Source organism: Aythya fuligula, chromosome 5 (genome assembly GCF_009819795.1).
Source record: "Aythya fuligula isolate bAytFul2 chromosome 5, bAytFul2.pri, whole genome shotgun sequence".
Taxonomy (NCBI): Eukaryota; Metazoa; Chordata; class Aves; order Anseriformes; family Anatidae; genus Aythya; species Aythya fuligula.
The window spans coordinates 61,910,581-61,938,568 of record NC_045563.1 but is presented as its reverse complement, the minus strand read 5'-3'; the positions used below and the strand labels follow the sequence as shown (position 1 = coordinate 61,938,568).

Here is a 27,988-nt window from a genome sequence, read left to right as displayed (position 1 = left end):
CTGAGGCACAGGGAGGGACCGGGTTTGCACAAAAAACGAATAAAGGTGCACTCAATGAAAAAGAGGAATCTCCAATTTCTAGACAGTTAAATAAAATACAACATATAAAATAAGTTTTAATGCATTTTCATCCAGTACACAGGCATTTGTGAGTATCAGCTACTGAGCTATCATTCACAGCAAAATACCAAAACACTGAGATAGCTGTGCAAATCCTTTTCTTAGTTCCTTGGCAAGCAACAGAAAGAACTGACGAGTAGCTACACAATTAATTTTGAACACTTACAGAGCAGAAACCTAGAAGGTACATTGCATACATAAAGAACAACAGAAACACAGGTTCATGAAGTAGCACATAATCTGTAGTTAGATAGCTCAAGATTTATATGTAGAATTACTTTCTTCTAGTAATCAAAATGAGGCCTTTTGAGAAATCTGAAAGCCATCGGCCCATAATTCTACCTCAGGTGCCTGCTGCTCTGTCACGCGCTGTCCTTATTTGACAAGCAAAGATATGTTATTGGTGAGTGCATGCTTCTCTAAAACCAGGAAAAAGCCTGCAGATATTGTTTTAGGAGAGCAGTGAGAGCACAGGGGAACTCGTTAGAATTCCACAGGATCAAGTCCAAAATTTTCTCTGACACCCATCAAACATCAGCAGAAATGTTCTGCCTAAATCACCATGTAACCCAGCTTACTGCCCTAGCTTACTGAAATAATCGAAGACAAAATATTCCGATATTGATCTGGAGTCTTCATCCCTTCAGAGGAAGAACTCCAGATTGCTGTGTGACATTCAGTCCTTGTTGTATCCTTATACATAAGATTAATACTAAATGAATAATAAAATTTGCAAAAAGCTAAGATTCAAGACCTGGGAATGCATTTGTTTAGTATGGACTGGATCGATCTCATTCTTTTTTACTGGGCAGCACTCAGGCAGGGGTCAGATATTTACAGGTAAAAACCCATCTCCAATGGTCGTTGCTTTTACAGACCTCACTGACGTCTATGCTTGTTGAAAGTCCCTCTTTCTTCTTTTGTTCATCAAAAGGGAGCAGAAGCCAGAAAGTTTGAATTGATGGCACTGGTTCATCATGACAGGTATCATCTGAGTTCACAACCATGTTTTTTGATCGTGCAGCTACAAGTTTTTATTAGCAGAGCTCTTTTCACTAGAGGTCCTTTAGTTGTAGTACTTCACGAAGCCAGCTAGCTGCAAACTCCGGCACTATTGTAAGGCAACTTGAATAGCGAAAGATTTGCCCAGTATTTATTACAAAACCATTCTCATAAACTTCTTAGCATCAGAATTTGTAACAATGGCTTATGACATGGCTATGTTATGGGACGAATGCACCTATGTGTGCCGTATTTTATCCTACAAAAGGAGCAGAGTGATGTTTAGCTTTTGGGAAATAAACTCTCTCTTAGGGCACCCACACATTTTAGTCCACAAAATCTCTTTCAGCCTTTTGAAAAGAAAAATAAGGCAGCGCTACAAAGTGGATTTGTGTGACAGTTTGCCTCTGGGCTTGCGGACAGTTTTGCTCATTGATTTGCAACCCACGGTTTGGAACCTCTGGCTCCTGAACAGTTACTGAGAGAAATTGTGCTTACATTTTAGGCAAGCTTTTTTATCTGCTTCCTTTTAATGTGTTAATTTACTCCACCGCAAAGCCAAAGGGCCAAATTCACCCCTCTGATAAGGCTTCTATTGTAGGAGCATCACTGGATATGCACTGAAGGCATTACTCAGCTGTGGAGAGATCACCGAGTAATATTGTCAGAATAAACACTTTTGAGTTGCACATCCTTGAAGGAAAGATAAAGGGATTGTGAAGAGAACGAGAAGGAACAGAACATCAGAGATGAAGAAAATTAGATAAAGGGCCAGGAAGAAACTGTTTGATGTAAACAGAGTGACAAGTTAGATTAAGAACTCTCATTAAAGCGTGCAGGATTTGCCTACAAGCAATTCAGGCAGGGAATTTGTTTACAACGCTCTGCCAAAAACAACAGCAGATGAAAAAAAAAAATCATCAGTAGGGGGATTTTAAATAATACTAAGTCTGCTGTATCCAAACACTCACTAGGACTATGCTCAGTACCATTACATTCTTTGACCCACTGAGTGAACAAGGCTATGCCCTGTTGCACATTAATGTGCAGCCCCTCCAGAAGCCACTACTAATAAGAGTGTGTCACTAATTACTCCTAGGTTACTTTAGTATGCATCTCTCTCTGAAATTATATACCGGTACTAAGATTTTGTTGCTAGTGTGGAGGAAAATCTACCTGCGAGGACTGTGCAATCTCAGGCATGATTGTATACTGAGAGCCCGCCGTGCCTTTACCAAGTTAGCAAAACAAAATTTGGAGAAGTGCTGGAAACTTGGAACATCACCTTGCATCGTTAAGTAGCAGTGCCCTTCACTAGAAAGGGTCCAGCAGAAATACAGGTGCCAGTCTGTATTAAAAGCAACTTCTTCTGGAGCAGATGGCAATGGCCAAGTGAATCAACAGAACACAGCACCTTGCTCAACAACAGTGAGGAATTAGGGGCTTGGCAAAAGCCACTCCGTGTAAATCCTATTGCGACTGAACCAGATTTAAGGAGAGCTCCTCGTCGTTAGCCCCAGGTTAACGTCCCCCTCTAGCGACCTCAATTTATGGTAGGGATTTATTTTTTTTTTTTCCAGCAGCATGTTGGCTGATGTCCCTGTATGATTCTGATAAGATTATGGGAATTTGAGTCACCACTTTCCTCCTGGCATGCTTACAGGCTACAAAAAAATACCTGGCCTGGAAAGAACACGCAGCAAGGGTGAAGTTACACAATGTGCTGGCAGCAATCCTCACCCAAGAAGCTGATCTCTCTGCCTTTTCCCAGCCCCTCATTCTCACCCTTGTGCAAGAGTTCACTGCACATGAGCTTCCTTTTCAGACCAATTCCCTGTGGGGCCATGATGCAAGTCAGACCATTGTTATCACCCGGGTTAAAAATAACCCATCCTAAACCAACTCGACTACTAAAGATTGTGTATTTGCACCAGCAGATGCTTAGTTCCTTTAACACAGCTTTGTGTGCAGAGAGAGCCAGAAAACTGTGTCAGGTGCCACTTTCTCAGGCTGTACAGACGACCTATGACTGGTGATCCACAAAATTAAAGCCGCACAGATTCACCATTCCTGTGCTGCAGAGCTCTTGAGACCCAGATCAGATGTAAATATCAGAACTCAGAATAAATATCAGGATATCAGAATTCCTGTCTAGTTTTGCAGTAGTCCAAACAAAAATGCTGGTTATCACTGGAGCTAGTTTTTAAAGACTGACAGGAGGTACCAAAGGCTTAAGGGCTCCGTTAAAATCCGAAGTGTGATCACAGGTAGGAATGTGAGGTGGTGGGAAACCACCAAGCAGAGGGGAAAAGAAAGCACCCATGCGCAAAGCGATCAGTATCAGCCTGCAGCTCATGATTCATCATTTTGATCATTCTTTGAGGGAGCTGACTGCTCATTTCTTTCAAATAAAAGGCGTCGTTCCATTTTATCCCATTGTGCAGAAACGCTTCTTGCCAAAGATCAGAAAAAAATTGCAGAGCCTCCTGTTATTTAAAGATCACATTTGACAGGCTGAGTCTATCAACAAAACACTGTTCAAAGTCAGCAGACTTTTCTGACAGAGATTTCAAAAGGATTAGAAAAAATGCTGGCAATTACTTATTTCCATCTCTTATCTGAAATTTCCTTGCCTGTATACTGGGAAGGAGACCTGAAGGCAAATATGAAAAAGAGAGTATATTTCTTTTATTAGTTGAAATTAAACAGTCCAGATGGCACAACCTCGCCTTGTGGCCTGTCCCCTGTAGTCAAAAAGGGACTGACAGCTATGAGACAAGCAGATTTGATCTCCCTTTCTTATTATGTAAACTTTGGTTGTGCAACATGAGTCTATGAAGATAAAAAGGAGAATCTGCATACACACAGTATAAAATACAACTACTTTTTCACTTTACACACCTTTCAATACCCTTCTGGTGAACTACATACTAAATTCTGTTATGTTGTGTGCCTTTGGCAACAGCATTGTATGGAACAATGTCAGAAAGATTCATTATTTTTAAATCTGTTTTATGCTGTGCTTTCAGTTGCAGCTCTTGGATTTTGAGATGTTTGGAAAAGAAGAGAAGAGAAGCTTGTTCTTTCCTTGGGTTTTGAAAAGGTACTTGTTTATATATTCCATACAAATCAGAAAAAATGAAACAAACTTCACACTATTTTTATGCTATTCAGTGTCCTGCCAATGTCTCATTTGTATGCAGCATACACTAGATTTGCCTAGAAGGATTTAGCTCAGTAGCTGGCACATTTACATTACAGAACAACATACACAGTTTCAGTCGATTTCATTGTTCTTACAATGGGAAATAAATATGAAAAGTGATTGTTGCTGAAAGTTCAAAAATGCAGTCAACAAATTGTGAAATTGCAAAAGGTCAGACAAATTTAATAAAATATTTCCATTTACCTTCCTCAGCTTTACACAGCCCGCTTAAAATAATAAGATTATCTGTGGAAAGCCTTTACCCAACTGTTTATATCACTTCATACAAAATATGTTTGAATTACCACAGCAATACAAGGCTATAAATTCCCAACACGCAACATGCCAAATTCAGCATAAGTTATGCTTTCTTGGCACCTAGAGGTTTCCCTTTTCCTTCCTGTACTCCCAATACGTTTTCATTTGAAAAAATTAAAAAGCATATAGATGTTAAAACATAATGACAGCTTAGAATTCAAGTGACTTGTGCAACATTATTTTGTGCTTTCTACTTCATTTCCTCCTACTGCGATTAAAATTCATCATGCCCTTCTACATATACAATAGTAATGCATCAAATTCAGTCCAATATAGGTTTTCAACCCTTAAACTTGGCTTTAAACTACACGAGATCCTTGCAAATTCAAAAAGGTGCTTTTTCTGTGATCTTTCTTTCCTGTTGGACGATGTCAAGTTCTGATTATTCAAGGTAGGAATGCAACCTTGAGGTATGATTGCAGCCTCCGAATCAATCTTAAACGTAAAAAGAAATTTTTCAAGAGCGCACTTTCTGGATTTAAAAAAGACACACCGTCATAATGGTGCTACTAGAGCCACGGTACAGTACATCATGGCACATCTCCATAACATAATCAAGAACATGAGACAGAACCTCTATTTACACAAACTTGATGCCACTTCCAGAAAAATATGACAGAAAAAAAGGAAAACATTTCCTGAATGTCCTGATTTTTTAGAAGGTTCCTTTCACTTTCTCTCCAGCGATCCAGTGGTCCTCCGCAATTGCATTTTCCCTGACCTGTTTAGTACGGACCATGGGTGACACCAGCAAGAATTAGGAATCGTACGGCAAACGGCTTCCTCTGAGAGGATGCTCTCCCATACCCCCTTACTCACAAGCCAGCTTGCTGTCAAAACTAGAAAGGGCAATAGCAAAGGCTTGTAGCGCGCACATTGGGTAGTTGTAGTCCATGGTGAACACATCCTCAGCCACACGGCCAAACTGCATCACTATATAGTCAGCTGCAAGAAAGGTCAAAAAAAGACAAAGCATTATTTTTTGTTCACAGCCCTCACTCAATAAGCATCCATACAGACATCCTCCTCTGACCCAGCTGAACAAAGTACAAATGAAACATGCTCACACATCAAACTTCACTACGCTTACTCACGAGAGTGGGTGTACTGGTATCTGATAGGGAGTAGCAAGTTGAGTGAGGAATATTTAAGTGGTTAAGGACTGCAAGACTTGTTACTGACTTTCAGAGAAATTACATAGATTAAAATGTTTTTTGTTTTTTTAAACAGAGGTAAAATTATTTCTCCATAAAATGCTCAAGCTTCTTACAGAGAGCTAGTACAGGGTTTCACGTGCCACAAGAATCAATTAATTCTATTCCTACTTAACTGAAGGCAAGTGGACAATTAAGCATAAGGTAGAAAGGGAATGTATGATTGTCATTTAGATGTTGTCATGCATCCATGTTATATCATATTCAAAATTTTTTCCTTTTTGTACTCTTTGGCAGCAAGAGGAAGTGTCAGCCTCATTCACAGTCTGAAACAACCTGTTTCGTTGAAGATGCAGATCTAACTGTTTTCCCTTAGAAAACGCATCAAATGCATGCACTGCTGTTTCAAACAGCGTTGCTTCTGGAGACTGGCACAGTCACTTTTACCACAGTTTCCTGTACTCCCTGGCTGTCTAAGCATGACACTGTCCTAATCCAGTGTGGTCCAGCACCAGTGACTATTTATGCATTCCTGAAGCGAGTGCAAAGTGGGGCAGCCCCACACTGCTCAAGCACTTGTCTTTTGCCCTGCTCCAACAATTGTACCTAAGCCTGTGAAAAAAAGAGGGCCCTGCGTGGCTGATGGAATGCAGCATGCAGGTACGGAGCCAGAGGTGGTGTGAAAGGCAGTCCTGACGTTTTCTAGTCCTGATGTTTTCAGGATGCTTGGTAGGGCTAATGCTACAAAGAGTAGTTATGGTGAAGTGGATGCAGAATGAGACCAGTCAGAGCACCACCAGTTGGACAGTGTATGGAGACCAGAGCACACAAAAAAATCAAGGAAGGGCAATGTGATTGAAGTGATTGAGTGAAGTGATGCTGCCCCATGGTCCTGCTGAACGGGGGTACATGATGCAGTGAGTTGGACCCACACAACTAAACTAAACTCATCCAGGTAACAACAGTAAGGGCAGAATCACTGCCAGGCTGGGTATGTAGTACTGTTTCTACACACTAAAAAGAGACAGACAAACTTACGATCGTTATCGTGAATAATTTGGAAGTTCTTCACTGAGGCCTGTGTGACTCGACCATGGAAATTTAAAACATAGGACTGAGTGTCATCATTCCACACTGGAGTTTTGTTGTGCAGCTCGATGACACTCTCTGTATTTTTGTTCTGCCATCTTGCAAGCAGTGTCTCATGTTCCTGCACACACCAAAGATAAGCACTTCAGTTTAACAATCACAAAAGATGAAAAAGTAAATTCACACACACACACAAATGTCCATAAATCCAAGCCAAAACACTTAACTGTCACTGTCAACTCTCAGCACAGCATCATCAAATAAAATAGAGAAATCAGAGTATCTTAATAAGGCTATGCAGTCGAGTCCTTTTTGCAGCTTGGAAAAGGTTAGCTGCATCTTTTGTTATCAAAATACATTATTATTTGTAGTGCTGTTGTGAGTCACAGAACTAGTCACACATCCCATTGTTCTGAAACTGTTCTAACATATTTTTTTTAAATCTCTAAATCTCCAGAAATGCAAAAAACTAACTCTATCTGAAAAAAAAAAAAAAGTAATTTTTATTGTTGACTGATGGACTTACATTTCGTGGTCTGATGGAAACTCGTTCATGATCCATATTCATTCCTGGTATGATCACACTCATTTTACGAGGTCCTTTAAACCCCAAGACATTTGTTTCCTAAATGTAATTAGAAAAGAGCTCATCATGTTCTGTATTTTTAAAGTTAATTTCTTCAACAGAAAGATACAGCAATAGCCCAGGAAACTTTTGTTAGTGAACTCTTAAGACATCTTGAACTCCCACCTTCACTGGCACTGCCAAACTCTAGCTTTTGTCTGAGAAGCTCTGACAACAGGAAAAATAGAAATAGAGAGGTTTCCAAAAACACTCCTAGCACTGGCTGCCAGCAACCTGAATACAATTTAAGAAATAAAAAAATAATTCCTCTGTTAAAAAAAAGATAGGAACTAACCAAATTGCTTGGATACTGCTAGATCTGAAAATACAGTAGTTTTATTTTAAAAATCATAAAACGCAGTCACACATTTTGATGAGAGACTAAATTAAATATATGGGACCAACTCCATTTATTCCAGAGCCAGTACAAGAGCAAACAAGAAGAAGCTGCCAGTAAGAGCATCTGTTACCAGTGCTGTGGTTTTCAGTCTTCAGATATATTATGCTTAAAGATGAGCATGGCAAAAAACAAACACATTAGCATGAAGGCAGATTTTTGAGCTATGGAGGCAGAGAAAGTAAAGAAATAACATGGGCACCAACAACAAATCCATGGAAAGTACAAGTTCTTCCATTAAGCATGATTTGAGGCATTTCTGACCAGTTTTTCACAAAAGCATCCAAGTACTGCACTATCCTCTCAAAATACAACCACACGAGACAGTGACACCTCTAAAGGTCCAACTCCACCCCTTGTGTTTTGTAGGTTTTTTTTTTTTTTCCTCACATACATATTTCCCCTTCACCATTCACAAATGAAGGGGGCCGTGCAATTTTTACTTGTACGGAATATTTTTCATTTATCAGACCTTTGAAATAATTTTGGCTGTGTCAGCAAACCATCTGGAGATTTTACACAACTCATTGATGACTTGAATGCATGCTAGGAAAACTCCACTGAGACATTTTAATAAATACTCTTGAAGCAATCTAGGTATATTTATATACGTCCATGGCTATATACTTTAATGGGAAAGATTCAACCTCTTTCCCAAATCACTTGTATCAAGGGCCCTGGCAAAGTAAACCAATGTTTTCAGTTCAGTTGGAAGCATTACTTGGTTTTGTATCGTGACAAGACTCAGACTAAAATGACTGCCAGCAGATTTTATAAGCAGGAGAGACTCAGCAGAGCAGAAGTCAATTTCTAAGAAAAGATTCATACTTATGCTTATTTTCCACTAACTGCTGACAATTTTGGTCTTCTCTGCAATGCCTTACAAGCTTTTCTTCTCATCAAGCTGCTGTTACGCTATCCACAATTCATTTAGATGCTGACTGGTTGAAGACATTGTTCAAGGTAAAATTAAATAATAGTGCTGAATCACTTCCCTCCCAAGAAGCAGTGCTATCACTCTGAAACAACAGTACTGTATTCTTGGGATTTATTCAGAAACGTAAACTCAGTCTTTCTGCCAAATGCTAAAGGAATGGTTTCTAGCTGCACATTGTATCAATCACCAATTACACCAAACATTTATTGGCAAACGTGAGCCTTTTGCTAAACTCAAGATACAGAATTAAAACTCTACAAGCATAGAATAGATGAGGAAAACAGTGTGCATAAAAGAGGAGCTTAAATTAAGAGCAGACCTTTCCAATCTGCGTTGCACCAACCAAAATTATTTTCCCTTGTCTCCCGGGTTCTCTACTTGCGTGTGCAAATTCAAGACTACCAACAGCACTATTAGGGAACATAGGGAACATTTCACACCATTTTAATGTCACTGGCAGTCTTGAGTTACATGGGAGCTCCACATAATTGCTGTTAGCTGGCAGAGCTCTACAGATTTAAATCAGCTACGGTCTTGGCCCAGCAGTGTTGCTGAGAAGCTGCACTCTCTGCCTGTGTCCAACCAGCAAAGCTGCTCCTGCAGGCATGGGTCACAACAAACTGGACTGAAAGAGTGCAGACCCTCTCCCCGGTGTTGCTTTTAAACTATTATACACTTTCGTAAAACTATGGCAGCTATTCACTGTGTTGGGAATAGCTGCCACGATAAAAGCTGTACGCTGTATATGCCAGCAGCTCCCAGGAGACTCGCAATTTCATTATCCCATATTTGTCTTTACTTCAGCAACTTTCCTCTCCGGACTTGGATTTGCACAGGCATGCCTTCTCCTTAATATATTCTGTAGAAACACAGATTGTCAGAGAAAACCCAAAACCACAAAACCCCACTACATGAGAGTATAATGCAAGTGATTGAGGCCTAATCATGAATACGTAGTTTTATTCTGGCTTTATTGAAACCTGAGTCACACCTCACAATGCCAGCTGAGCTCCCTGCCTGTAGAATCTGATGCCAACTGAATTGTGCGATCCTATGGCTATAAAGGAACCTGGAGCAGAAAATCCTGGTACAAAAAGGTACAGTTAGGTCTCCTTGTTTCTTGATAAATTCTGCCAAGCGATGCTGAAATCAGCCATTAGGTGCTGCTGCAGATTTATTAGTGTGCTAGCCTGCCATCATCGAGAAAGGTAAAAATGGGTAAGAGCACCTGATGAAACTCAGTCTTTGCACTAACATTACTCACGTTGCTTGAAACACATCTTAAGGTGAACTCCACAATGAGAGCTCTCTGTTTATCCCACAATTAATGACAGATATTGCTACCTTCTGCCTGCATAAACGAGACCTGCCGAAGATTCAGCAGGTCAGGCTCGGTGAATTGGTGGGAGCGAGTACAGCTTGCTCTCCAGATGGGTACTTGATTGGATGAGTTGAGACACAGTGAACTGCATAGTGGCACTTTCAAGATACTGCTTACTAAAATTTTTTGCTGCAGGAAAAATCTCAAGGCAAGAATTAAGTTACCTTAGGACAAGGGTGTTTCAGGAGTGCTCTTTACGGCATTCTTTGCTGTGGTTCTGCTGCTTTCAGGAACATTATCTCACCTTAGCAAACCTAACTATTAATGAAACTTAATTTAGATTTCCTTTTGTCCTCTGGACATAGCACACCGGCAAGCCTGCTGCCTTTTGCCATGAGTATTAAGACATCAGTGGAATGAGTCATTTTCTTATACAAATGTACAAGTTTTAAACTGCTGATCTGCAAACAGGCATATAAAACCAGCCTTAGTCTTATCCACATTCTCCAAACAGGGACTGTGGTTCTGTTCTTTCCAACACGTGCGCTGCAACTTCTCATTACCTCTGCTGACTGCAACTGAGTTTCTTATTTGGTATTTTTAATTGTTCAAATATCAGTGTTGCTCCCTTATACAAACAGTGCCCGAATTTTTCAATATATAACTTTTTAAAACTGTTTTTGTTTTCTATTTCCATTTCCATTTTGCACCAAATGATTAGTTACCCAGTGCTAGAGAATGCCCTCCTGTGTAAACTAGTAAAATTACCTTTTTTAAATATGGAAATTCTTCTAGGTTCCTACTGAAACTTCAGTTGACCTACAAACTGACATCAAATCCTGGACTCTGTTGTTAAATCCTGCTATCTGGATTTTCTGAAGTTCTCAGAGTTTCAAATCCAACCGGTACAGAGGGACCATGCTGAGCACTTGTGTGCATGCAGAGACCACGTGCCCAAATAAGTGCATATGAAGAAATGCACAATTTATAAAATATTCACATAAAAAACTACAAACTAAGCAGCAGAAAAAGAACACTAAAAGTTAATACTGTCACCTCGGTGCTCTCAGCACTTTACATGGTAAGGATGGGTCTCTGCTTTCCTTTTCCTTTCTTGCTTAAAGCTACCAGGCGCACTGCTTCTTGCATCCCGAAGCTGACCTTTCCAGGGACACATTCTGTGCATATGCTGGTGAAATGCTGTGACAGCTAGACCTTGAACTGGCATTCTTGATTAGAATTAGATAAGAACTTTTCAGAAAGTGATTCCTGAATATTTTGGTCAGTTGTTGATTTAGGAAAACAGAAAATTTTCTATAGGACTGCATATACAAATCAGAAGAGTTACTTGGACCCAGAGATTTCTGGGCAGAACACTCTCAGCAAAGCAGTTAGTCATCCTGTAGCCATTCCACAACACCAACTGTGCTCCAAGTCCTAGTTGTCTGCATTGCTTCTGACAAAAGCTATTTACTCTCCTATAAGAAGCAGTTTTCTCTCGTTCAAACGTATTTTGAAAAACAAATTTGATTTGTTTTGTTTTGCTTTCCAGGTAAAAAGGATTTTTAGAGCTTTTATGCCAGTCTCTTAGCCACTGCTGCAGACCCAACTGTCCAGCTATGTGTTTTGGATCAGAGGGGCCTCCCCCAAAATGTCATTATAAATGATCATGACTTAGTTCAGCAACTCCAGGTACACAACTTCTCCCAGTTCAGGAGGCTCCCCCAGATGGTGCCTGCAGTCTGTGAAGCATCCTACTTTTGGGGGGTTATGTAAGAGCTCCAACGTCTTCTGATCAAAAGTGAGAACTGGGCAACCTGGTTCTATGCACGACATTTTTCACCTCTACTTTCTACCGAATTTCCCGGTTTCTCTGGTGAAGATCAGGTGTTTCATTACGTCAAAGCATAAATGTTGACTTACATAATCTTAAGTGAGAAGGAAATTCAGTGTGTTATTTCAGAAACTGAGCTGCCCTTTCTTGCATATTTTGCCTGTGAGCAGTACTTACATAACAAATAGCAGCTAGCTCCTGACGCAGGATACTCGCTTCCAGGCTTGATGTTGTTTTCATTGGATTTACTCCATTGTCATAAACTGTAAACTTAGTTCCCATAAGATTTGATCTATCAAAAAAATGGAAAATCCAATCACCATTTGTCAATTACACTGCCTCAAACATCTATCCTTTACTGCACTGTAGCCCCAGAGAAAAGACAAATAATATGAAGTACAAATAGTTGTTAACTCTAATCCCAACTGAATGGCACCTCCTGAATTAAAGGCCATAACAAAAATGTCAAGGTAGCGCAGAGCACAGCAAAGGTTCCTATCATTACACTGAAGACTTCTCATCACATCTCGTAAACTAGTAAATTCAAGAAGGCAATAAGGTGGGGTTAGGGTTATTTGTTTGATTTTTTTTCTCTTTTTTTTTCTTTTTTCAGTATGCTTACTCTCTACAAAACCATCTGCCTTCTTACCTAATTACGAGCTCCACTAGACTACAGACAGTGATTTTCGTAAGGTTAGAAATAAGATTGGTCTTTACTATTTAAATGGAAATCATACCAAGAAGTGCAAAATACGATTTAGAAAACATTAACACTGCTTTATCCTCCTTCTGTGTTTGCATTGCAGCAGTACATTAAGTTCTGAGATTCACACAGGCAAACAGCAATTAGGGGTACGGTCCCTCTCCTCCGGCACAGACAATCTAAGCATACATTGAGAGGCACCGTATCGGTATCAACAAGACTGATGTATGATGGGGTGACAGACAGAAAAGAAGCATGTGATTCCGAGCAAATTCCAGTACATGTAAATAACTCTAATTAAGATCTTAAGGAATGAGCAAAACTCAGGAGATTTTCAAATTATTTAAGACAGAACTCCCGAAATATCAACAGCAGCTAGTTATAATCTGCTCATGTACTTCTTTAAATTCCATTAAGATAACTTGTCTGTATCTTTGGATGCCCATACACCCTTGGGAATCTGGCCTATGAGCATTTAGGAGCCCCAGTCTGCTGACTTTTAATAAAACGTGGCTTCATAAGTACTTGAGAAATTCCAAAGATATGACTTGAAAAATGGTAAACTGTAAAACCATTTATCACATGATGTAGTCAAAACTCCAATTACGAAGTCACGATGATTAAAGACTTCTTTATTTCAAATGAATGTTATACTCTCTCTCTATGTATATAAATTCTTAGATGTATCAGTGTTTACCTCAGTTTTCCAATAAAACTCTCTCCACCCCGAGACAGGTCAGTTGGGTCTATGGAGATGAGGTAATTAGAGGTTTTACTCTTCTTTCGCTTCCTTCCAGCTAACAGAAAAACCTAAGCAGTGCAAAAAAACACCATGTTCTAGAATGCCAAAGGGGTTAGCACACACCACATCCTGCTTTGATATAAGGAAACCATAGGCAATTTTTCTGTCTTCCAGCACCATTAGCAAACAGAAGATCTCCTGGGACTTAGCAAAAACAGATAAAAATCAGGAAGAGAAAGTAACTTCTCAACCACTCAGTCCATTACTTATGGTTTAAATAATTAAATCCAACCTATTTTGTTAAATGTTTAATTCTAGGTTGCACTCCCTTCCACTGGTATTGAAATAGATGCTTTTCAGGCCACAGAATGCAGCTGTCACATTAAGGTGCCATGCATGGATTATTTAAGGCCAAAGATTAGGCATGTGAAGACAGGCAGCAGAACAAACTGATACTGTTGTTTTGCTTTTGAAAGACAGTAGGGCAGAACTTAGTGAGAAGGCATATAAAATACAAGATTATATTTTCCTTGTAAACTTCTTCAGACTTTTTATATATATATATATATTCAGATGCAACTGATATGCCATTCAAGGTATTTTATGACCTTTTTACCATGCTCCCTTTCCAAATGGAGGTAATAGGTAGGGTACATCCCTCGATCCATTCCTTTCTTGTCTCTTGTGATTCTGCATTTGACGGTGACACCCTGTGGAGCAGGTCTGACAGCAAATTCCTCCAGGTCATCGACATCTATGAGAGGCTCATTTGTGGAAGGACTAGGGGCTGAGGCCGCTTCCTAAAACAGAAAGCAAAGCTCAGGTTTCCTCAGCTTTGAGTTACAAGGTTTTAGGTACAAAGGAGTGGCAGTTGATGACAGCTGCACTAAAAACAAACAAACAAACAAACGGGACATATTGTCTTTTCTGTTCTGATAGCTCGGTGGCTTCAAGGCAATTTACCAAGCTAAGTACCTCTCCCTATCCAATTGGTTGAGTTCTTGGCTACCAAAGGCCCATAGGGAATTTCTCTATCCTACTGACGTTGAGCAAACAGACACATCTGGCAAAGAACAGGGCAGCTGCACGATCAGATTGCTGTAATGTTACAAAGCAGACCCTGGCTCACACTTTCCCATCTCAACGTATTTCTCTTTTGAGAAGGCTCATATCCAAGAACAGTGATGGTCTTTGATTAAAGGAAGAAATGGGATGGTGAGAGATGGATTAAGCTAGAGAGAACTCCAAAAGGGACGAGAATTTGGTGCAGTACATAAAAGAGTCAGCCACCATCCACTGGTTTAGCAAGAGCTCGTGATGTAGAATATTTGAAGCCTTATTTTACCTTTAGATAGTAGCAGCAAGAGCAGGGTGGGAAAATGATGAGAAAAAGGCAGTAGACCCTTCTGGGCACCCACAAGAGGCAGAAAGGTAAATATTTACTGTTTACCTTTCTCTTCATTTAAGTTCAGAAAATATTTGCTATTCATTACTCCTAGTCATTATTTTCATTGCTTCTGTGAACTGAGAACTATCACAGTAAATCACTTCAGAGATGCTTTAGTGTATACTGAGAACAAAACAGGAAAGCCAGGCCTGTCCTGAGTGTTCTCTGAAGTGATGCAGTACACAGAAACCAACATGCTCCTGCTTTGGTACTGACTCCTTACCTTATTGGATTTCTTGCTTGTGGCAGAACCAGGCCGGGTGTTACTGTTTAGCTGTGAAGAGCTGGAGCTGTCTTCGTCTTCCTCATCCTCTTCCTCATCAAAATTCATGCTGCTTGAAATGCCTGCGGAGAAAGCAGCGCCCTATGAAATACTAACACGCTGAATCTGCCCATACGTGATGTAGAACACCATTTATGCTGTTGCACCTTTAGGCTCACAGGTGAGAGAGGGTGTGTGCGTGGGGGGGGTCGCTATATGAGGCGCTGTACAAATAATACGTGGCTGAGACAGCACCTGCATGAGAAGCCAACACATTTCAGCAAATGAGAAAGGAAATAGCAAGGTTTCCATTCCACAGGGAGGACTGAGGTACACATTGATACAAGAACAATATACAGCTAGAAAATAAATTCAAATCTTCTAAATCCCATCAAGGACTTCAAACACAACGAAAATCTTAAACCTGAAATTGAAGCTGAGTGGACAACCTATGGCAGCCATTTGGAAACCGTACCAATTAAAATACAAACCCTTCTACAGCACACTTTTAACTGTTCCTAGGAGATCGGATAAAGCACAGATCTTAACAGTGAGAGGAAAACATTCACATCAAGGAAGTGTTCTTATGCATATTTATTCCATGTAAAAAGCGGTATCAGTGCAGGCCATAGGAACTGCCTTAGAGCACTTAAAAATTTGACTTTAAAAGAAGAATTCAAAACCTCAGACATTTCAAAGGGGAACAAAACTTTGAACATCAAACAGGATTTGGCAGCAGAAAGTGTCAATGGTGGGACATTTGCCAGGCCTAGTTTTTCAAGGAGTATCATGCAGATGAAGCCACCCTGTACTCAGGTTTCACATATCAGAGGCAACCTACGCAGCATTTTTTTCTCCCCCCAAAAAATAGAAAAAACTTGGTCCTGAATTTCCACTGTTGGTAAGTCTGATGCAGAAGGATAAACGAAATGCAAAGATTTCCAGAGCTAAAAAGCATGGGCATAATTAACTTTTTCCTTCTGTACTTACCAGGAACATGATCCAGGGCGACAAGACTGGATTGGGAGGTGGAAGAGGACCAGGATGTATTTGCATGGGGATCTGGGAAAGGAAAAAATCCATGGGCTTGATTCTGCAAACCCTTAAGTGTGTGAACAAGCCTGACTCCTCACAGGACTAAAGGCTTACTCAGTGGGACAAAATAACTGCTGCCACAATTTTCAATTAGGGACATCGTGTCTTTCTGCATAATCAAATTCACCTTCCACCTGCTTATACCTGCTGTCACTTTCTTTGGTGTGTTTTGAATAAAGTCATAAAGCCCTCATTCAGAGCTCAAGCTTACCAGCCGTGCTAAAACACTTCTGTGAATGGCGTGCCCTTCACGGTAAGTTTTTGGCCTATTTTTGAATATGCACAAAATAAGCTGATAAACACACCTGATATACACAGATTTTACACAAATATTTATTCAGGAACATTGAAAAAAGTATTCAGACTCATAGTTGGATGGCCTAAATTCTACTTAAAGCCCTGTGCCTCCTAATTATATTACTCAGGCTATCTAAATGGTTCTTCTGTGACTTCACGAGCACGCATCAGACGTTGCTGCAACTTAGTCTCTGGAATATGAGCTCGGTCTGCAACAAGCAGAGGCTGAACCAAACCAAACTAATGTAAGAAATATAAATATTGGAGACAGTATCCATAATGGTTTTCCTCACTTCAAATTTTGGAGCTGTATGAAGAAAATAGACATCAAAGAGCACTTCTTCTTTAAATGTTATTGCTGCTTCTAATAACTTGAATGCATATCCCTTTAAAACAGCTTTTGACACTAGATGCATACTGCATAATAAAACAACACCAAAGCAGTAAGAGCGAATAGAAGTGAAATAGAAGCACATGCAATTTTTGTTTTTCATTCAGTTGCACTGCAAATGGTCTCATTATCTACTTCTTCAGTTCCCCCAGTCTGCACGTACACCATCCAGCATGACAGCAAAAAGTTTCAATAGGATCGGGTTATGCAGGATAAGGCTGAGTTCACAGGTCAAGAGGTATTTTTAAAGCCTGCAGAACTCACTCATTATTAATCACACGCTCATTAATTGCAAACATTAGTTCTTAATAACGACAGCCGATGTTCTAGTCAAATATGCATGGTTAACAGAGGCAATCCATTTCTTCAGCTGGCATCTGTGCAGAAAAGCCACGCTTGGATATGCTAGCATGGACAGACAAAGAGTTTATTTCTACATTCATGCTATGTATTTCACCACCAATATTTTGCTGGTGAAAATTCTGTGCCTGTCTTAGAAAGTCTGCACTCAGGACCTGTGGGGGAGAATGCTTCAAAGAGCTCCTGTGTTGTTCTTGAGCCCAGAAATTAAATCTATTCCTTCCCTAAGTTTCAAAACAGCTGTAACTTCACGTGGCAAAGAACTACAACCAAATTGTTCATTCCAAGTCTTTACAGAGAAATGGAGGAAACTGATAAACATGAAGACTGAATGTTAATTATTCAGTGTTAAAACTTACAGAAGTCTGGCTCTGTCCTAGTGACTCATTTGCCAGCAATGACTTCTATGTATTAAGACTCCTGAAATCTAAATCTAAAATCTAAAAATCTAAATCTGAAATCTAAAGGATGAATATTTCCTGCAAGAAGAAAATGATTCTAGCTATGCCAACTTCCAACAGATGGAGAAATCAAATAAAATGTTTGGCATTTTCTTGCAAGCAGCATATTCTCTTCACATTCAAGTAGCCTATGGCCTCTTTGTCTTGTAACTGAACCTGCAGGGTGAACCTCAGTGAGGAGAAATACACATATTGAGAGAGGCTTCTCTCCACAAAGTTAGAATCAAAGAGCAGAACAGGCACAGATCAGAGCTAAACAAACCTAATGGGGCTTGACCTGCCCTTTCCCATCAGGACACTTAGCAGCCACCTCTGTGATTTTCTCCTTTTGCTCCTATTCCATGCAAGAGGACCACCAATGCGAGACAGCAATTCTAAAGGTTTTTTCAAACCAATGGGGATACGCCGATAAAGACATGCCAGAAGCACGAAGCAAAAGTGAGAAACTAACGAAAAGCTCTAGTTCTGCGTAAAGGTTCCCATGACTTCTGGGATGCTCAAAACAGTCTATCAAGCCTCCTTTATCAGTACCACGTGGCAAACCACATATGCAAAGTAAAAAATATTTTCTAGAAATACTACTAGTTGGAGTCTTGTCTTAATACCTTTGTGTCCCACAGACGATAGCTCTGTTCTCAAAAATAAGTAAACCCCAACATTTCCACTTAAAAAAAAAAAGAAAAGCCCCTCCATAGGTTTGAAGCATAGCAGTCTACCAGCCTTAGCAGTGTTGTGTTCTAATCAGGAGTATCCTCAAAGAGGGGTTAAAAAAGGTCATACTATTTACTGATTTTATTGGGGAAATAAAGGAGAGAATAAAAATATACGTTAACCTGGAAAAAACATCAAAAATAGAAACGTACCCCAGAGTAAAAACCTGAGTGCTCTGACCTAATTTGAGAAGTCTGTTGATAATCTTTTTTTTTTAAAGTCAACCAGCCTTAGCAAGTAGTGTGCCTGGCTATTAAAAATTCTGAGCCATGGTCTAAGGCAACACAATCACCACACAGATCAGCACTAGTTAGTCATGCCAACATCCCTCTGACTCAAATGCCCAGGAAGTGCCCCACTTGGATAAAACCTGCCCATTTCAGTTGAAGCTGCTCACATCTGCAGAGTAATGTCCCAGAAAAAACGAATCATAGTGAGAACTGCTCTGCAGACAAGAAGCGTGCTTTTAGGTATGAATAGTCTATTTTAGATGAGTCAAGTTTGCACTTATATTTTGCTCTTTATACACAAGGAGTTTATTCTTAAAGCGTCAGAGTACTCTTGGCTCAGGCCATCCTAGCTTCAAAAGCTATACACTGAAGAAGAACAACCCCTAAGTAAATGCCTTCAGTAAAAGCTTTGTGAAGATTTTAGGATTTTTTCCTTCCTACAGTTAATGTCTAACAAGACATAATAGCACTGCAGGAAGGAAGGCATAGATGCATGAATGCGTACATACACAATCTAGCTCCCAAATCATGCATGCCTTCAGAAAAAAAAAAATAAAAAAATCCAGAGCATTTCAGAACTGTGCGTGAGAAATGCTGCAGAATGCACAGTTTTGTAATTTTCACCTCTGCAAGCATGAACACACATTGTGAAACTATGAAGAGTTTAGCTGACAGCAAAATTAAAATTAATATTCTAGTTTAAATGTTGTTATTCCATACTCTTCTTCAGCCCTCAAGTATGTGATTTTGAGAGTCATATCAAAACGCAGCAGATGGATATGAGTATTAGCATCTGCTTGGTGCTTCAAAAGCAGCACTGCACTGCAGATGGGAACGCCGCATCCCTGAGAGTCTGGAGGGCTCTTGTTCCTTGGGACAAGAGAGAACTTCATTATTTTCACGGACAGAATAGGACAAAGCCTAAAAGGCTTGGAAAGGGAGAAGCACAGAGTACCGATCTCTGCTTAGGCTAGGGCTGAGCCTGAGAATAGGAAGAGGAGTCAACATACATAAAACAAGCATTGAGAATCCAAAGGTGGCTTTGGCTACTTACCCTTCTTCTGCATTGCTGTTCTAAGATCCTGTTTGCTTTGCTGTTGTTGGCCACTGGCCATCTTCTCTCCATCATCTTCATCATGGCTAGATTGCCCAATAGTGAGAATCTGCACTTGACTTCCTGTCTTCTGAACATCATCTTGAAAAGCAGCTGGGCCATCAATTCCTGTCAGACAACAGCAAAAGCCTTGGTTATCATTGTGTCAAGAAGTTACTGCAAAGATAATCCTTCCCTCATAAAAAGCATCTTTTCTAAGAAATGAAGATCACATGCTCATATTTAATAATATTTTATAGACTTAAACAAGACTACAACAACCCCCAAGGCAAAAGTCTCATTCCCCACTTGCCACACTTTAGAATCTCCAAGAGGTGATCAAAATGTCACTGCTGCACTCCTCATCCTGAAAGCAACACATCCATGCACCAGAGGCACTGAATACTAAACAGAAATCAATTGGAGAGGATAGGCAAAGCAAACGGATGCAGCTTTCCTAGCAGGTCACAACTGGTTCAGAAATAGATAAACCTGAGCCCCATATTATGCCCTCTAAGACACAAAGGCTACCATTATGAACTCATTCTTCAAAGTTTCAGAAACATAGAAAATTCACCTGCTGATCTAACAGCACATATGACAGGAAGATCAGCAGATTACCGAGACTAACTATGCCAACTAAGTTAGTAAATTGCCATACAGATAAAAGACCAGAATGAAACTCTTTGAAGATAATAAATATTGCTTCAAACCGGATTGGGCATGCCCCTAGGCAAGCTGCTCTGAGCAGGGGTGTGGGACCAGACTGTCCCAGAGGCATTTTCCATCCTCAGCCTGGCTGCCACTCTAGGAGTTCTGGTGATAGCCAGAAACGTTTATTTTTTATTTATTTATTTTTACCTCCTTACTGCTATAATTAGCCTCTGGGGGAAAAAAAAATAAAATAAAATAAAAAATGGGGTGGGGAAGGAGTATTCTTATCACAAGCTAACTTCGTTTCCTTCTTCAGGACAGCAGACTGAAATAGCAGATTGCAAGTGTGCCACTCTTAGCTAAAATGAAGTGATGATAAATAAAATAAACCAGCTATATAGAAATGCATTTGGGCACCGATAGAAATGGTACTATCATCATTTACAGACAGAGTAAATAACTTAAGCCTGTATGCTGCTGCTGTTCTAAAAGCTTTGTTAATAAGCAACGTGATGGAGAATTAGCAAGCATTACAAAGAGCTATTTCAGTAAAAGAATATGGTGCTCCTCAGACCAAATGGAGCAGAATAAATCCCGTACGAAGGGGCACTACATGTTGGGCTACGTTTTCAGCCTGTGATATGTAGCAGAGGTCTCCAAGATTACCATTTCAACCCTTTTTGCCAGCAGCTGTCAACTTGCGTTAAAAGACAACTGGATTACACATTAGCATGCTTAACTGTACTTCACCATACTTACTGTTACTGCCACTGTGGTGCGAAGCCCTGCTGGAAAATAAAGTGGTCCACTTTATCAGCAGCAGCACTAACCGTGCTACCATCTAACAAGACTGCAGAGGTATTTAAAAACTTTCAGGTTAGGTGGAAAAGAGAGGGACAAAACCAAAGCAGACGTGACTGACACTTCACACATTCAGATTTCAAGGTCTGAAGGAATTATTGACCCCGCTGCATCATGCAGAACCTCTTCTGGCAAATTCTACACCTACCCTGTAAGTCCTGATTTAGTTACCATAAAACTAACAACAAATAAACCATCCAACCTTGAACACCTAAATAAAGTAGATGGAAATGTTTCTATCACCTTTGTAGAAGGAGAGTTTCAGGCTCTCGTTGTGATGCAGAATGCGCTGCAACCCCACAAGCGTTGCTCTAATGATAAATTACCCCCCGTGTTCAGCACCAGTGACTCCGTCTGAACTGGCCTAAGGAGTTCTGGCTACCTGATTATTTTTACACCTTCATCAGCTAGGCAATAGACCTCCTATACTATCAAGTGCCTTGCCCTTTCAGAAGTCAGTCCTCATCAAAGCACCTCTTAACCTTATCTTTGATCAATTAAAGGAACTGAAGTTTCTGTCTCCACATGTTTTCCTGGCCTTCAGATCCCCCACTCTTCAAATCATTCCAAATTCTTCAAAAGTTTCAGTATCCCCTTTGAAGTTTGGAACGCCATTAGTTTAGTGTTGGCCTTTTATGCCGTTTGCTGCCTAAGAGCTCCTGCTCTTCTCTCCTCGGTTGTCATCTTTCAGGAGCTGTTGCGGCTTGGCAGACTCCATCCTGGGCAACAAGTGCAATCCACAATCTTCACTACTAAATTACTAAAAACTAAATATAAAATCTGCATTCAGCTTTACAGAAATTCATGCTGTCTGAAGGAATTCTAGTTTACCGGACAACCAGATTGCTACGTCAAAGAGTCTGACAATTTACAACACAAATCTGTTCACTGTTGACATTTTTCTTAGCTAACATTCTAACTCACACAGCGTGACACAGATGTTGCATACACCCACGCTTGAATCTTACACAGGCTAAGTTAAATAAAGCACATGGAATGGCTTGGGTTGGAAGGGACCTGAAAGATTCTAGTTCCAAAAGAGGTTAAAAAAAAACAAACAAAACTAAACAAAACAAAACACTGAAAGCTATGGATAAGGTAAACTTAACATGCTATTTATCTCCCCTTACAGTACAACCATAAGGAATTTCATCAGGTCATTTATTGTACAGAACAACAACAAAGGCAAACCCTATAAAAGCAATGACTGCAGTTAACTAAGCAGTGAAACTGAGAAAAGCACTAACACATGGAAACGTAAAGAGTTTATGGCATCCCAAAATTTGCATACATATTTGGGCAATAAAAACACTCTTCATTACAGTACATTAGCAGGGACAAATTATACATTGAACAGCGTAATTCCCGATGTTGCAGGTATAATACGGCAGTGAACAGAACAGCATTTTTACTGACAGTGAGTTATTTCAGGATACGTACTACAGCAAAGGTGCTCTAGAACAGACACAAGAGCTGCTCAGATCCACTGCAGTATTTTTAACAGCTTTATCCATCAACTTTAAGGTGACTGCCTCAAGTCAGGTTCTCACTATAATACTCCGAATTTCAAGCATTAAGCACCCATAAATTTAACAAAAGGCTCATACCTTGTGCATATCTACTCCCTTATTAAGCTTTGGACACTAGAAACCTCATTTTGAGAACCCATTCCAAAGGGAACAAACCATCTTAATTATTCTTCTTCAAAGCAAACACTGATCTGCGGCAAGGAAATGCCTCTGACGGCATGAGACACTGCACTGAGGCTGCTGCTTTCTGATGCCTGCAGCACAGCTGCGCTCACATCCCGTGCTGTCAGGAACATCGCGTACCATGAGGCAGTAGGACAAAGGCTACCCTGGCAGGTCACACTTTTCAAGAAGAAAAATCAATTTCAGCATTCTGCGGAGTGCATCGCTGGTGGAGTGTGTTATTAAGCATTACGAATGGTTCTGCTGCTGACCCCATTTAAGAGAATGGGCGATATAGCCAGAGAGAGAAAAAAAAAAAGAAAATAGCATCTGCTGTATTATAGTTTTGTATAAAAAAAACAGCAAATATATTTGGTGCTATAGATGGTTCACAGCAAATGCAGGATGAACTATTTAATATTTGTGTGTGTGCATGCATTCATGCAGCTATATACGCATGTGTAAAATTGTATTAAATGCAAGCAGATATACACATTTCTTTTATATTTATCACGTTATGTCTATTTGGAAAGTGATAATTCAAAAGACATTTTTAGCATAATTAACACAATGTCTGAAAGCACTTTCAAGCCTGCACAATTATGATACTTGAGGTGGATCTCTGTCCGTGTTCTCACTTTCTTTGCCTCACTGACTTCTCGTCCTTCCACACACCTACAGGACAGACAGTTCACTGTGCAATAAAAGCAAACCATCACGCCTATAGCTATAAGCTTCCTTGTTTAAGAACGGTGTCAGAAAAGGCAAAGATGAGCAGGCTGTGCCAAAAAGAAAAAGTTTATAGCTAGATTCATGATTTTCAAACATTTTTTCCCAAAAGTCAGGTAAAGAAAAACCAATGGTGATGTCTTTGAATACCTGTTAAGAAGAAAAGGAATTATTTATATTTTCCTCTAGGCAACTGTGAAGGAGAGCAGGGGAGAAAGAGGGAGACTGAAAATACCCCCAGAATATCAGTCCCTTCAGTAAGAGCCTTCCGGTAAACTCTAACATAGTCATGTCTCAGAGGAAACCCAGAGATAGCAAAAATAAATAAATAATAATAATATACTGGCATTCAGTGGCATTTCCATCCTACAAACTACTATTATCAACACCTGCATTATGTTAGCACCTGAAATCTTACAGACAGTATTGATAATAGGCAAAATCTTTCATTGCTCAAGAGGTAATAAAAAAAAATGACATTTTAAAACTTTTACTTGGAGAGGGAAGCAGAGAGAGTGGACAGAAAAGCAGAAAGGACTACATATTAACAAGCTATGTATTTATGTATGACCAGGGAAAGCTTAGAGAGGCAACTGATAAGCAACCACTGCCTATAGATGAGTACCAGAACAAACATGAAGAAAGGTACTGCTGATAAACAGTAGCGGACAATGCCCAGTATTAGTCTTGAATAAGTTAGGAATTCAAAATTTGACAACCTGACAACAAGCTATAGGCATAAAAGCATTTGACTGTATATTACACGAATCCCCAATAACTGGATCTTTCAAGAAAAGAATCAAATTGTATTTATATACATCACATTCCTGCATGTATTTATACATGCAAACATCTTGCTACGAAATTCAGCAAACGTTATTTACTCTTGGTTCTTTTAAAAGAGGTTATAAGTACAGGAAAGAATGATTAACTGATTATTTGCAAAGAATCTATGCTGTACCTATGACAACACAAAAAGACAGATTTCTAAATTGTTTGAAGATAATCATTATTGTAAATTAAGTACTTCTTCACAGGACATCTGCAAATTAGGAAAGAAACTAAAAAGAACCGTATCATCAGAGACAATTAATTGAGTTCAGTGACTAAATAACAAATGAGAATACATATAAGGAAAGGTACATGGCATAGAAAACAAGTATTTCTGTCCCCACTGTACAAAGTAGATCTGCAGGAAAGAAAAAATCCTGTTTTCGTTTGATAGGGTACTTAAGACAAATTCAACATTGGAGATCAGCTCTATTGCTCACACACTAAGGTTTAAGAATGTATTTAAGCCTTTTGAGTATCAGACCCACAAAGGTGGCTGAAGCAGGCAGGAGGTCTCTGGAAGACCAAGACCTCAAGCCACATTTTCTGACTTCAGCAGCTGTACGCAGGGGTTCGGCAACAGGCATGTCCTTCCTCTGCAAACATGCTGACAGCAAATGCAGTTGACACTGGAGAAATTTTTCTTCATTTCTGATTTTAAATGTGCCCTCAAAGGCATGACACCAGGTTAGACAAAACACTGGTCTGCACCAGAAGTCATATCGACACAGATAACACTCAAGGCTGCAGCCAGCGGCAAAGCTGCAGTTGCAAATTGCAGAGCAGCGCTTCCTCCAGCTTAGGGGTGGTAGCACAAATGCTGCAAAAGACAAGGACTTTATCCTCAGGAAAAAACTACTTTTATTAAACTGACACCAAAACAAACAGAACTTCCAGCCTTTAAAGAATGTAGCTGAAAGCAAAACCTTCTGCTTTTATTGTCTCAAGAGATCTTTTTATGTTAAAAAGACGAAAACAAGAGTTGATTACATTTTTGAAATCCACACCTATCCAGACGTTAGAACACCGAGTATGATAAGGTTTACCTCTGGAACAGTGGTACAGCAGAGGAAAGTAATACTGTAAAAATCAATAAATGAAAAAGGTTATTTCTCAGAATGTTTGCTTAGGAAGCTCTAATAAAATAGCTAGGATGAAGGATCAGGAAATTACAGCTTTTAGGAATTTAGAACTCTATTGCTTAAAAAAAGAAAGAGAGAGAGAAAAATCCCTGTTGGGTGTTAACTCTCCTCAAAAGAGAAAATGTTTGTGGGGAGTGGGGGGCATTTCTGTTATACTTTTAGGCCCACATAACCTGAAGTATACTGCAGTTGTTAATATTTTATAAGCCATTTCCCAGTATATACCTGTTCTCTTAGGGGCTGTGCAACCATCAATATGGGTTCAAGCAAATGCAAAACCACAAAGGTATTTGCTTGTTAAGGAAAGGGGAGAAAAACAAAACAAAACAAAACAAATTTTGTTAAGAAAGGACATCTGGAGGTGATTTAGTCCAAATTTTAGTTAAAGGAAGGGCTCTCGCTAACACAGCATCAGGTCACTTAAAAGCAAGTACTTGAGCACCAAGCATCTACATTTAATTTGAAAACTAGAGAACTGTGCTTTCATAAATTTCTGTCTTGTGGAGGCCAAATGATGTCTTCCCCGTCAAGTTCACGCGTTGCCAAAGCATTGCCTGAACAGGCTGTCAGATCTGGAAACAACTGGGCTTTTCTTGGTGGAAACAAATTTGTTCCTCCTACTACCCCTTCTCTTTAATGCAGGGGGAAGCCAAGATAAATCTACTCTACACAAACTCTTTTATTCCCATCAGAAAAGGAAGTCTTATAGTGAGAAAAAATGTTGCTTATCCAACCAATGGTGCTGCTTTCTGAGTCGGCCAGCATTAATGTAGTTGCTTGTTACATATGAAAATGAGACAGGATGCACAAATCAAAACAGACGAGCAGGCGTGAAAGAGAGAAAAGAAACATGGAAGAAGCCAGCCAAATCAAAACATGAAATAGCCATCCTGGCAGAAGAAGTGCTGTGTTTCAGAGCAGCTCATTTGCTTTCTGACTCTCATAAATGGAGTACTTACATGCTGCAAGTGCAAGGGGTTCAGCTAGAAAAAAAACTTCAGGGAATGATTTCTGAATTTTCATAACAGATTCACTTTGAATTAGGTCCTGGCTTTGCCTAGTTTTCTGCATATTTTTTTTTAAGGTTCTTTTTATCTTCCTGATTTGTTTCTGCTCAATTCACTGCACAAAGCCAAAAATACACTCTACCAGATAGCTTTAATTCACAAACATGTACTGGGGAAAAAAAGAACAAGAAACAAACAAAAAAACAAACCACCCCACACATGTGCCTACATGTGCCCACATGTGCCTACAATACTTTCAGGAATCTTAATTCTGAAAGAATACTCTAAAGATGCTCAGGTTTGTATTCGTACTACTATGCAGGGTGCCTGTTGTAACCGTTTTCACTCGTTTGCATTACTTTTCTGTTGGACTATCTAATAACACTGTACACCAGGTTCACTAATATCCTTATTCACCCTTCCTAGCATCTCAAAAGTCACAAATGAAGCCGGAGTTCAGTCCTCTATTTTCACCGTTTTACACATCGATTTGTTTCATTTTGTATTTTTCCCAATACTGAATATTATGTCCAACAATAAACTTGGAGACCAAACCTTCCAGAAATACCAATTTAATGAGCTGAGCTACTATAAAATACAATCAATTTACTGCGTTTGCAGGCTTCTTCCCACAAAAAGGATGTTCCTTTCTAAAAATAGGCGCAGATTATATTGGATATGTCATTAAGAGCGAGATACCAGTACTAATCACAGATTTAGGAAGAGTTGATAAGTGCCACGCTACCCATCACAGAATTACAAAATGCACTGACCCCTAACTCAGGAGGAACAATCAGCTACATGAGCAATTAGCCACATCCTTCTCTTGCCTTATGTCAGTGTAACCTCATTAAACCTAATATTTCCCTCGCGTTTATCTTTAGCACGTTGTTCTGATCACAGCTTCATCATTCTTCAAGCCACTTAAAAAGGCATTACACATCTAAGACCAGAGTACAATCATTACACTACAGCTTCAAGAGCTATTCATGTATAATTCAATGATTTTTGGTCTGACTTCGCTTACTATTCATAGAATCTGGTCTAAAGACTCTTTTTTCTTCGAGCACAAAGAGCTCTGCTCTGCTCAGAAAAGTAATACTCACTATAGCTAAATACTAACGGAAACCTTTAAAATGCTGTCTTCGCATATAAAGTGCATTCATCCCTCTGCATCCAGCCTGTTCCTTTACAGAACACACTGAAGTTTCAGCATGAAACGTCTAGATTGCTGAAATGTTAACACAAGTGGTCATCTTGCCCCTCCACCCCTCAGATA

General features: G+C 39.7%; 1 protein-coding gene across 5 annotated transcripts in view; it reads right to left on the bottom strand.

Moving 5' to 3' along the window:
• Window positions 1–55: 55 nt before the first annotated feature.
• The window catches only part of TUB (TUB bipartite transcription factor), a 62,955-nt gene continuing 35,022 nt past the window's right edge, over window positions 56–27,988 (bottom strand). For 3 of the 5 annotated variants that reach the window (XM_032187695.1, XM_032187696.1, XM_032187698.1), the window contains 8 exons: window positions 19,756–19,923; window positions 15,118–15,239; window positions 14,056–14,247; window positions 13,403–13,515; window positions 12,180–12,294; window positions 7,415–7,513; window positions 6,838–7,009; window positions 56–5,590 (listed from right to left, as the gene is read on the bottom strand). In XM_032187695.1, the coding sequence (XP_032043586.1) occupies window positions 5,457–5,590; window positions 6,838–7,009; window positions 7,415–7,513; window positions 12,180–12,294; window positions 13,403–13,515; window positions 14,056–14,247; window positions 15,118–15,239; window positions 19,756–19,923 (1,115 nt within the window). In that variant the 3' untranslated portion in view covers window positions 56–5,456. Of the gene's footprint in view, window positions 5,591–6,837; window positions 7,010–7,414; window positions 7,514–12,179; window positions 12,295–13,402; window positions 13,516–14,055; window positions 14,248–15,117; window positions 15,240–16,146; window positions 16,219–19,755; window positions 19,924–27,988 lie in introns of all 5 variants that reach the window. The other 2 variants (XM_032187694.1, XM_032187697.1) reach the window with 1 other exon arrangement.